Raw genomic sequence first — 12,027 nt, forward strand, 5'->3', positions numbered from 1 at the left:
AAATATGTCATTGCTAGAAGTAAGATGCCAATTTAACCCATTTAAACAGCGGCCAATTGGTCTCCTCTGATGCTCTTAGCAACAACAAGGTTCTGGCTAACCAAACTTTTATTCATATTTAGGCCATCAAGATGGAACAATAAATCAGTAGCAGAGAATTTCATTTGGCTTATAAATGACCACAGAAAATACTATCATCATTTCAGTGACGCAAGGGTGAAGATGAAGTTTCATCTGTAGACATTTTCCTCTTCAGTACTTACAGCTTCTTGTATTTCACACCGAAAGACATGTATTCTGAAGAGTTCTGCATTGTAGTGACTTTCAGTGAAAGCAAAACAGTCACTCTCAGGAGTGCCATCATGCCCTCTGACACAGAAGAGGATTTTGTAGATAGGGTAGTTTGCTATTTCAGTGTTTGTCTGAGGATCTAAGAGTCTGTTCAGAAAAAAAAATATATAAAAAGATTAGAGCTATTGGGGACAATTTTCACTATGTCCATATTGTGATTCAAGACTCATCTTTCTAGCAAAAAGATCATATAAATCATTTCTTGAGCCTGGCAGGCTACAGTCCAAAGGGTCACAAAGAATTGGAAACGACTGAGCACACACAGCAATCATATTAATCTTCAATCTTGATAAGTCGGTCTTATGTGGGGTCTTAAAATAACTGATTACATAATTCCATACTAAAAACTACATAATCCCCTATTTTAGGGAGGCAACAGGAAAGCATAAATAATATTAATGTTTCCTAAACAGTCTGTAACTACATTAAAAAAAATGGGTAAATCAGACTGCCAAAATAGATCATTAAAGTTGTGCTTCTCAGTATCTCCTAACAGAATGACTTAAGCTGCTTTATTATTTTAAAAACAAAAATACTGATGTAGTTTTTCACAGTGAAACATGTTCTTTTGCTTAACGGCAAATAAGGAAGAGAGACTTACAAAACGTTAACACCAAAGAAAAAAAATTCATTAATAAAATCAAAAGGATGCCATTCACTGAAAATTAAAGGGGTATCATTCATTCAAAAATGTATTCATTCAACAAATTATTTATGTGATACCTACACAACATCCCAGGCTCCATCCTGGGGCCTGACAATACAAAAAATTGAAATTGAAATTATGAAGTTTCAACACTGAATGGGCAGAGCCATCCATGGGAAAAAGCCTGGGGATAATGGAAATACCTAAGAAGGGGAACTAATTCAACTTCAAAGGCACTTTGATAAAGACTCTGAGGCAAGAGAGACTAATTTTCTCATGTCTTTATAGAATTAAAACATATTAGAACAAAGTATAAAACATATTAGAACAAAGTATAACTTCAGTCAGGGGAATGACTATTGACTAAGAATCATATAAAAATGAGTTTTAGGAAATTCCCTGGCAGTTAGTGTTTAGGACTTGGTGCTTTCACTGAAGTTGCCCAGGTTCAATTCCTGGTCAGGGAACTAAGATTTCACAAGTGGCATCATGGCAAAAGGAAGAAATAAAAAAGCTAAATAAACATTACTAAGCTTCACATTAATAAATACAATTAAAATTAATATTTGTGAATCTTTGCAAAATAGTTCTTTAAACACTCAAAGAATTACATATGCAGATGATTGGAATATTAATCAACTTACTACTACTACTGTCCATATGCAGCTACAACTCTACTACCATAAAAATCCAAAATGTTTGAGGGTAGAGAAACAGATATTCTCATACACTGCTAATAAACGTACAAACTAGATGAGTATTTCTAGATGGCCATTTGGCGATGTATCAAAAACCATAAAAATGGGCAAATCTTTGACCCACCAATGAATCTACTTCTAGGAACTGATCCTAAGGAAATTTTAAAATACATAAAAATTTAGCTCAAAAATACTACTTATAAGAAAACGACAGGTAAAGCACTTAAGTAAGTAAAAGTTGCTGAGTCGTGTCTGATTCTTTGCGACCCAAAGAACTATACAGTCGACGGAATTCTCTAGGCCAGAATACTGGAGTGGGTAGCCTTTCCCTTCTCCAGGGGATCTTCCCAACCCAGGGATTGAATCCAGGTCTCCTGCATTGCAGGCAGATTCTTTACCAGTTGAGCCATAAGGGAAGCCCAACTTACATGCCCATATAATAAAAGTTTAATATTAGCTGTTATTAGTAGCACTTTTATCATTAAAACTAAAATATGTAACATTAAACTGGTTATTTCTGAAAAGCCCATCATGTGCCATCATAAATTATAATAATTAAGCATATTTATTGATATGGAAAGATTCACAATACCAAAAAGCATCTTACGTATTGTAATTCTACTGATGCTAAAAATGTTGATTCTAAGAGTTGTATAATTATACTTGCACATATATGTACGTATATACACATAAAACAAATATACCTACAACTACACAAAAAGGGTCTTAATAAACCAAGATGTTAACTGTTATTTACCAATAGAAGAGTAGAATTAACAACATTTCCTAACCTAAAATATGTCACAAGTGAACTTATCTACAAAACAGAGGCATAGAGAATAAACTTGTGGTTGCTGGGGTCAGGGGGGTGAGGGAGGGAAGGACTTGGAGTATGGGATTAGCAGATGTAAACTATCATACAGAGGATAAACAGCAAGGTACTACTGTATTGCACAGGAAACTATATTCAATGGCCTGTGATAAACCACAATAGAAAAAAATTTAAGAAAAACAATGTCTATATGTGTATAACTGACTCACTCTGCTATATAGCAGAGATTGGCACAACACTGTAAATCAACTATACTTCAATAAAAGAGTAATTTTCTAAATTTTTGCTTGTGTTCTTTGATTTTTCTGAAATATGCATTTTTTATAACAAAGCTAATTTTGTATTTAGTTAGCTGATACAGACATCTGACTGACTACGTTTAAACACTGTGACCTGTTTCAGTTAGTATAAACAGCCCTATCAAGAGACTTTTCTGAGCTTCAGTTTCCTCACCTTAAAAATTTAGGAACTACTGGCTAGTCAAGGATATGGTTTTTCTAGTGATCATGTATGGATGTGAGAGTTGGACTATAAAGAAAGCTGAGCACAGAACTGATGCTTTTGGAGAACACTCTTGAGAGTCCCTTGGACGGCAAGGAATCCAATCAGTCCATCCTAAAGGATATCAGTCCATCCTAAAGGATATCAGTCCTGAGTGTTCATTGGGAGGACTGATGTTGAAGCTGAAACTCTAATACTTTGGCCAGCTGATGCGAACAGCTGATTCATTGCAAAAGACTCTGATGCTGGGAAAGATTGAGGGCAGGAGAAGGGGACGACAGAGGATGAGATGGTTGCATGGCATCACCGCCTCAATGGACATGGGTTTGGGTGGACTCTGGCAGTTGGTGATGGACAGGGAGGCTTGGCGTGCTGTGGTTCATGGGGTTGCAAAGAGTCGGATGTGACTGAGTGACTGAACTGAACACTGTAATAGTTAATATTTACCAACAGGTTTCTGTAATTTCCAAAATCAGCATGAAATTTCATATTGAACTAATGTGTCAAGCTAGTATTTGTATTGGGGGCACATGGAAAATATAAATTGTTAGGCAGACTCAGTTCAGTTCAGTTCAGTCGCTCAGTCGTGTCCGACTCTGCGACCCCATGAATCACAGCACGCCAGGCCTCCCTGTCCATCAACATCTCCCGGAGCTCACTCAGACTCACGTCCATCGAGTCCCTGATACCATCCAGCCATCTCATCCTCGGTCGTCCCCTTCTTCTCCTGCCCTCAATCCCTCCCAGCATCAGGGTATTTTCCAATGAGTCAACTCTTGGCATGAGGTGGCCAAAGTATTGGAGATTCAGCTTCAGCATCATTCCTTCCAAAGAAATCCCAGGACTGATCTCCTTCAGAATGGACTGGTTGGATCTGCTTGCAGTCCAAGGGACTCTCAAGAGTCTTCTCCAACACCACAGTTTAAAAGCATCAATTCTTCAGCACTCAGCCTTCTTCACAGTCCAACTGTCACATCCATGCATGACCACAGGAAAAACCATAGCCTTGACTAGACGGACCTTAGTCGGCAAAGTAATGTCTCTGCTTTTGAATATACTATCTATGTTGGTCATAACTTTTCTTCCAAGGAGTAAGAGTCTTTTAATTTCATGGCTGCAGTCACCATCTGCAGTGATTTTGGAGCCCCAAAAAATAAACTCTGACACTGTTTCCACTGTTTCCCCATCTATTTCCCATGAAGTGATGGGACCAGATGCCATGATCTTCGTTTTCTGAATGTTGAGCTTTAAGCCAACTTTTTTGCTCTCCTCTTTCACTTTCATCAAGAGGCTCTTTAGTTCCTCTTCACTTTCTGCCATAAGGGTGGTGTCATCTGCATATATGACGTTATTGATATTTCTCCCGGCAATCTTGATTCCAGCTTGTGTTTCTTCCAGTCCAGCATTTCTCATGATGTACTCTGCATATAAGTTAAATAAGCAGGGTGACAATATACAGCCTTGATGTACTCCTTTTCCTATTTGGAACCAGTCTGTTGTTCCATGTCCAATTCTAACTGTTGCTTTTGACCTGCATACAGATTTCTCAAGAGACAGGTTAGGTGGTCTGGTATTCCCATCTCTTTCAGGATTTTCCACAGTTTCTTGTGATCCACACAGTCAAAGGCTTTGGCATAGTCAATAAAGCAGAAATAGATGTTTTTCTGGAACTCTCTTGCTTTCTCCATGATCCAGTGGATGTTGGCAATTTGATCTCTGGTTCCTCTGCCTTTTCTAAAACCAGCATGAACATCAGGGAGTTCACGGTTCACGTATTGCTGACTCTTAGGTCAACGTATTTCAATAATCCCCAAAACACATACATTTCTAAAGTGCTACAAAGAATTAGGGTGAGGAAGAGTATAAAGAACTGCTCAAACAAGTGACTATTTTTTATAAAAGGTCACAATCCTTGGAAGACATGAAAACTAAGTTCCAAATGAATTAACCACTACATGAATAAAATAATTACATATTTTGTTCACTATCGCTTTGTTATAAAACTGTAGGTCAGAAATCTGATCTAATGTTACAAATATTTCTAGAAGGCTGGTCTTACCTCACAGTTCCTTCAGATACGTTCGGCACCGACAGGGTTACATCTAGTGAGATCTGACATTGGCCCCTTAAGATGGACATCATCCTCAAGGCTTCCACTTCACTCCTGGGAGCATTTACTGAGGCACAGCCTAAATAAGTTAGTTTGCTGAAAACTACACTGTCTTCATCTGCCACTGGTGTGAAAGGACTTGACCCTTCCGAATCTGAAAGAAACAATAAGGAAGTGATTCTTTTCACTTTGATATTTTGTTAATATGAATACTAAGTAAAATTCTACAAGCTACGTTTAGGTTCTAAAATTAAATTCGCCATTTTCTCAGAAGAAAATTAAAGTCAGAAATCTCATACCAGAAGCTGTCACCAACACTAAAATTTTTAGGTATGGCTATAGTTTCAATCCTTAACCTAAATGGTGACCTGAGATTCAGATCTGATTTATCTCTTGTAATTTGTTTTGACTTTATAATTTACATTTAGGTCAGTAATACATTTAGTATTTTTCCACCCTGAAAAATCCTGTCTTCTTTCTGATCTGTTCTATTGTAATGATTTCTCTTATTCACCATCTTAGTTACTTTATCATGTTCCTTAGTCCCCTTGCCTTTCCCTTCCCAATAAACATTTCCAGTTTTAATATTCTACTTTTCCTCAAAGAGCTTTCATAATTGTCTTTTTCCTCCTTGTCTTTCAGCTCCCTTTTTTCAATTTCACAACTATTCCCACCAAGCAGGCCTGAGGCAAACATTTTCTTCACCAAGAATTATTTCTCTATTTCCCCAATCAGTCAGTTGCTCACTCGTGTCGGACTCTGTGATTCCACGGACTGCAGCACGCCAGGCTTCCCTGTCCATCACCAATTCCTGAAGCTTACTCAAACTCATGTCCATCGAGTTGGTGATGCCATCCAACCACGTCATCCTGTTGTCCCCTTCTCCTCCCGCCAACATCTAATTTCCCCAATACCATACTCAAATTATTTTTTCCTGAAAAAAATCTTTAAACACTCTAACATTGTCTCACTGTTATATAACTGTTGTTTTTCTTTGCTATAAATGACATACATTTAGAGTCGACACATGTATAACTGATTCACTGCGCCTTCCACCTGAAACTAATACAACATGGTAAATCAACTACACACCAATAAAAAAAAATTTTAATGACATACATTTAAAGGGAAATCAGAATGGTACATTATTTATTCCTCTCACATCCCCCTCAATCTAGAATCTGAAGATTCTAGATAATATAGATTTTTGCTTTCTCTGCATCAAACCTAGTACAAAATGGACACTCAAATATTAAAAACAATAACCTTCCGTTATGCAAGCAATGCAGCAATCCTAACCTCCTTGTCCAGGTTTCACTGGCAGGCTCATCTCTGGTTTCTGGAGCCCTACTAATGACACAGGGTTAATGGTGGATGAAGCTGAGAGTTGATTAGAAAGAGGCCCATCTCCTTCGCCATCCAGCTGTGACCCTTCCACAAGCTCCTTGTCCCCTGGCTGGTCGTCCATTGGAGGATCCATCAGCACATCTGCCAGCTCTTTTTGCAGCTGCTGTTCACTTCCATTCCCTATAATCTAAGGGTCACAAATATATGCAATCAGCGAAGTGAGAGAGAGAGGCCAGTACTGATTAAAATGGGTCCACATCTAGAGAAAATCATTAGCAATTTTTTTGATATATAGATATCTTCTGAATGTTTTTAAAAAATAAAGCAAGATTTGCAATAAATAAGAGCTGCAGCTGCTCTCTTAATTCATACAAATTTTCATGAAAAAGTTTACAGTGAATCTGAGACTAATACCCAGAAATACATGTGATAATTTGCCAATTTTATTGAAAGTTTTCTACAGTGTTCTAAAATCTCAACAACTAAAAATTTTTAAATTTTACTTGTCTGTTAAGAAATAAAGCTTATTAAGAGGAGAAGCTTCTCTTATCCTTAAGGAAAACGGAAAACGTGTTTCCTTCCGAAAATTACCAGTACAAACATATGTATTAGGTAATAAACCATCACATGCACTTTACCATTGTTGCTATAAGGAAGTCTCTTAAAGGAGACTTCTCTGACATAAACAGTTCTTCAAGTTCTCAACACTTGAATAAAGCTAGGGAGATGTATGTAGAAAATGACCCTGAGGAACAGAAGCACTCCATTTCAATGTCAAGGATTTTTCTACAGTCATGATGGTTTATTATTGTTGCTCAACAAGGAAGTAAACAAGTAAAAGATCAAGTAAAGACTACCCAACCAAAAAAAAAAAAAATATAGAGATGTGGTCAAAAAAAAAAAAGACTACCCAACTCGAAGGAAAACCACAAGTGAGAAAATCCAGTATTATCATTAAATGCTTATTCAAGAAACACTAGAAAAATTAACAAGAGAATTAATGCAGGAAAAGGAAATCATGATGAAAAAAAGTACTGATTTAGGCGAGTTTCTAAGACCAAAACCGGACAAAAATTTAAATGAGCGGGGCTATGAGATTGTTAAAGACAAAGAGGTCTTCACAGTAAAATTAAAGACACAAGTTAGGAAGCAAAATTCCATAGCAGCAGTACTCTGGACTACCTATGAAGGAACCCAGTCCAAAGATTTTTGTAACTCTATAAAATCAAGCCCCTTTTGATGTAAACTTCGATTGACAAACAGTGGCAAGTCTTTTTTGCTACCTTTTCCCAACATGTCAGCTATTCTTGCCTTGGGAAAAAGGACTGGAAAGGTATTCAGTCTCTGGCTGCAACTTAAGAGTCTGCTTTTAACTTCCTTCTATATTCAGGATTACTGCTATTGGAACTACTTCAGTCAAATATTTTTAACTCTTTGCTATACCTGATTCTACACAAGTGCAATCAAATTCTTTTATTCAGAAGTCTGCTTTCAGAAGTTTCTTAAAGCACATAAAAAACAATCTAGAACTTAGTTTCAATTATTTTTTTTCAGAACTGGGTAAGATATACTGTATCACATGCAATAAATAAAAGATAGCCTAACTGAACCTAAACTATTTTCCAAGGGGAAGGAGAATTAAATTAAGTAGGCTAGCTAGAGCTTCCTATAACCGATGGAAGATATTAGACTCCACGTTTAAGCAACAGTAATTTTAACTGGGAAGGCTATCATTAAAGAGCAACCTAAACTGAAGACATATTTCACATGCTATGAGGTACTGTTTTTTCTTTGAAATACAGGATAAAGTCAAGTTTTCTTTTAGATAGGCTACCTCCATTGTAATATATTCACAAAACATATCACAAAAAGAAACATGTTTATGTGTTTGTCTTTCATGTTTATACATGTTTATCTTGTATTCTTTCCTTGTTTATAAAGTCTACAAACGTACAAACTGCCTTCTATTTCCTTAACACTTCCTTAAAGGGTAGGAAAATTAATGCAGGACACAACAATACTGATTTCTAAAAGCTGCTTAAAAATAGCAACCTAACTTATGCTGTGAATAATTAGTTCCAATACAGTACTCAACACTTACCATTAAGATCATTTGTGCACCTTCAATCCAATTTCAAACTTAACCGCATGACATAATTTATTTAACAATATTTATCTCAATTAAGTCTTCTGTTTTTTTTTAAAGAGAGTAAATTAATCTCAATGTTTCCATATGGGAAACATTCAGCAATGCCTTTTAAGGTTCCCTAACTTTGGCACGATGGTGTGATCACTCACCTAGAGCCAGACATCCTGGAATATGAAGTCAAGTGGGCCTTAGAAAGCATCACTACAAAGCTAGTGGAGGTGATGGAATTCCAGTTGAGCTCTTTCAAATCCTGAAAGATGATGCTGTGAAAGTGCTGCACTCAATATGCCAGCAAATTTAGAAAACTCAGCAGTGGCCATAGGACTGGAAAAGGTCCATTTTCATTCCAATCCCAAAGAAAGCCAATGCCAAAGAATGCTCAAACTACCTCACAATTGCACTCATCTCACATGCTAGTAAAGTAATGCTCAAAATTCTCCAAGACAGGCTTCAGCAGTAAGTGAACTGTCAACTTCCAGATGTTCAAGCTGGTTTTAGAAAAGGCAGAGGAACCAGAGATCAAATTGCCAACATCCACTGGATCATCAAAAAAGCAAGAGAGTTCCAGAAAAACATCTATTTCTGCTTTATTGACCATGCAAAAGCCTTTGACTGTGTGGATCACAAGAAACTGTGGAAAATCCTGAAAGACATGGGAATATCAGACCATCTGACCTGCCTCTTGAGAAACCTATATGCAGATCAGGAAGCAACAGTTAGAACTGGACATGGAATAACAGACCGGTTCCAAATACGAAAAGGAGTACGTCAAGGCTGCATTTTGTCACCCTGCTTATTTAACTTCTATGCAGAGTACATCATGAGAAATGCTGGGCTGGAAGAAGCACAAGCTGGAATCAAGATCGCTGGGAGAAATAGCAATCACCTTAGATATGCAGATGACACCACCCTTATGGGAGAAACTGACGAGGAACTAAAAAGCCTCTTGATGAAAGTGAAAGAGAAGAGTGAAAAAGTTGGCTCAACATTCAGAAAACGAAGATCACGGCACCTGGTCCCATCTCTTCATGGGAAATAGATGGGGAAACAGTGGAAACAGTGTCAGAATGTATTTTTTTGGGCTCCAAAATCACTGCAGATGATGACTGCAGCCATGAAATTAAAAGATGCTTACTCTTTAGAAGGAAAGTTATGACCAACATAGACAGCATATTCAAAAGCAGAGAGATTACTTTGCCAACACAGATCCATCTAGTCAAGGCTATGGTTTTTCCAGTGGTCATGTACAGATGCGAGAGTTGGACTGTGAAGAAAGCTGAGTGCTGAAGAATTGATGCTTTTGAACTGTGGTGTTGGAGAAGACCCTTGAGAGTCCCTTGGACTGAAAGGACTTCCAACTAGTCCATCCTAAAGGAGACCAGTCCTGGGTGTTCATTGGAAGGACTGATGCTAAAGCTGAAGCTCCAATACTTTGGCCACCTCACGCAAAGAGTTGACTCATTGGAAAAGACCCTGATGCTGGGAGATACTGGGGGCAGGAGAAGGGAACGACAGAGGATGAGATGGCTGGATGGCATCACCGACTCATCGGACATGAGTTTGAGTGAACTCCAGGAGTTGGTGATGGGCAAGGAGGCCTGGCGTGATGCAATTCATAGGGTTGCAAAGAGTCGGACATGACTGAGCGACTGAACTACACTTTGGCACCTGAAGAATGTGGTAATACACAATCTGTTGAGCCCTAGAAGAATACTTGGAGAAGGCAATGGCACCCCACCCTGGTACTCTTTCCTGGATAATCGCATGTATGGAGGAGCCTGGCAGGCTGCAGTCCATGGGGTCACTAAGAGTTGGACACGATTGAGTAACTTCACTTTCACTTTTCACTTTCATGCACTGCAGAAGGAAATGGCAACCTACTCCAGTATTCTTGCCTGGAGAATCCCAGGGTGGAGCCTGTTGGGCTGTCGTCTATGGGGTCGCACAGAGTTAGACACGACTGAAACAACTTAGCAGCAGCAGAATTCCTATTCAGTAAGGCTGGCATAGGACGGATAATTAGAATTTTTAAAGTTTCCAGGTGATGGTGATGTTGCTATTCTGGGAACCAACCTTAGATTAATGGTTCATGACTACACAATACAATTACCAGTATCACCAGGAAGCACGTTAAAATTAAAATACTTGATCCTCCCTCTATTCACTTACCTCCTACCCTAGCAACTAAATTAGTCTCAGAGATAAAGCCTTGGCATATACATTTTAAAGAACCTTCACAGGTGATTTACAAAACAGTTGTCAGGCTAGATGAGGCCAGCAGGGTACAGTTTTGTTCACCCATCCTATAAATGAAGAGCTTAAACTAGCAACTGTTTATCTCTGATTTCCTGTTATAACAGAAAAATGAACTCATTATCAGCAGGGGTTTCTGTTTCTTGCTGCCAACAGCATTCTTAACAGATACCATGATCATCTCTAAAATAAATGCAGTTGTAGCTAAAGCAATCAAGATACTGGTATTAGTGAAAGGACAGGTATACAGACCAATGAAACAAAACAGAACTCAGAAATAGACCTATACATACATGGCCAATTGTTTTCAACAAAGTTGGCTAGGTAACTCAAGAGAAAGGTAATAAAGTAAAACAAATGGTGCTGAAACAACTAACCTGACATCAAACACATGCAAAAATTACATGACATACAAAAAATAATGCAAAATGGACTGCAGATCTAAATGTAAATCTGAAAACTATAATGTTTACACAAGAAAACACATAGGAGAAAGTCTTTGTGATCCTGGGCCACAAAGATTTCTTAGAACACAGAAAGCATGCATAAAAGAAAAAAAAAATGAGGTGCACTTTTGTGAATGCTTACAGCAGCATTATTCATAATTGCCAAAAGCTGAGTACAAGGTAAATGTTTATCAAGTGGTGAATGGATAACTTCCATATAGCTATACAACTGAATACCAGCTCGGACGGTAAAGCATCTACCTACAATGTGGGAGACCCAGGTTCAATCCCTGGGTTGGGAAAATCCCATGGATGGAGGGGCCTGGTAGGCTACAGTCCACAGGGTCGCAAAGAGTCGGACACAACTGAGAGACTTCACTTTCTATGTTTCCTCAATGTCCTTAAGAGAAAGCCCCAAATCATTTCTATGTTCTATGAGTTTCTCACAACCCTGTCTAATTAGCTTCTCATCTCTTAGCAGTCACATCAAGCCACTCAAATTCCCCAAGACACATCACAAACTTTCTAACATTTAAGCTTTGCATAGATTGTTCCCTTTCCTGGAAAACCCTCTCGCTTGCCTTTCTACTCTTAAACACCAAGCTTAAACTCGGTTACCTCCTCTGGGAGACCTTAAGCCTCATATATGGGGTTTAATCATTCCGTTTTTAGGGAGTGCATTGCTACATATTTT

General features: G+C 38.2%; 1 protein-coding gene across 6 annotated transcripts in view; it reads right to left on the minus strand.

Annotated features, from left to right (window-relative positions):
- Positions 1-12,027, minus strand: part of RABGAP1 (RAB GTPase activating protein 1) — a 161,764-nt gene that overhangs the window by 109,547 nt on the left and 40,190 nt on the right. For 3 of the 6 annotated variants that reach the window (XR_011255497.1, XM_069582468.1, XM_069582467.1), the window contains 3 exons: positions 6,438-6,672; positions 5,088-5,292; positions 264-438 (listed from right to left, as the gene is read on the minus strand). Coding sequence is in view for 4 of the 6 variants with exons in the window: in XM_069582468.1 (XP_069438569.1) it covers positions 264-438; positions 5,088-5,292; positions 6,438-6,672 (615 nt within the window). In the remaining 2 variants the exon portion in view is untranslated. The remainder of the gene's footprint in view (positions 1-263; positions 439-5,087; positions 5,293-6,437; positions 6,673-12,027) is intronic. The other 3 variants (XR_011255498.1, XM_069582471.1, XM_069582470.1) reach the window with 1 other exon arrangement.

Source organism: Ovis canadensis, chromosome 3 (genome assembly GCF_042477335.2).
Source record: "Ovis canadensis isolate MfBH-ARS-UI-01 breed Bighorn chromosome 3, ARS-UI_OviCan_v2, whole genome shotgun sequence".
In the NCBI taxonomy this organism is placed as follows: domain Eukaryota; kingdom Metazoa; phylum Chordata; class Mammalia; order Artiodactyla; family Bovidae; genus Ovis; species Ovis canadensis.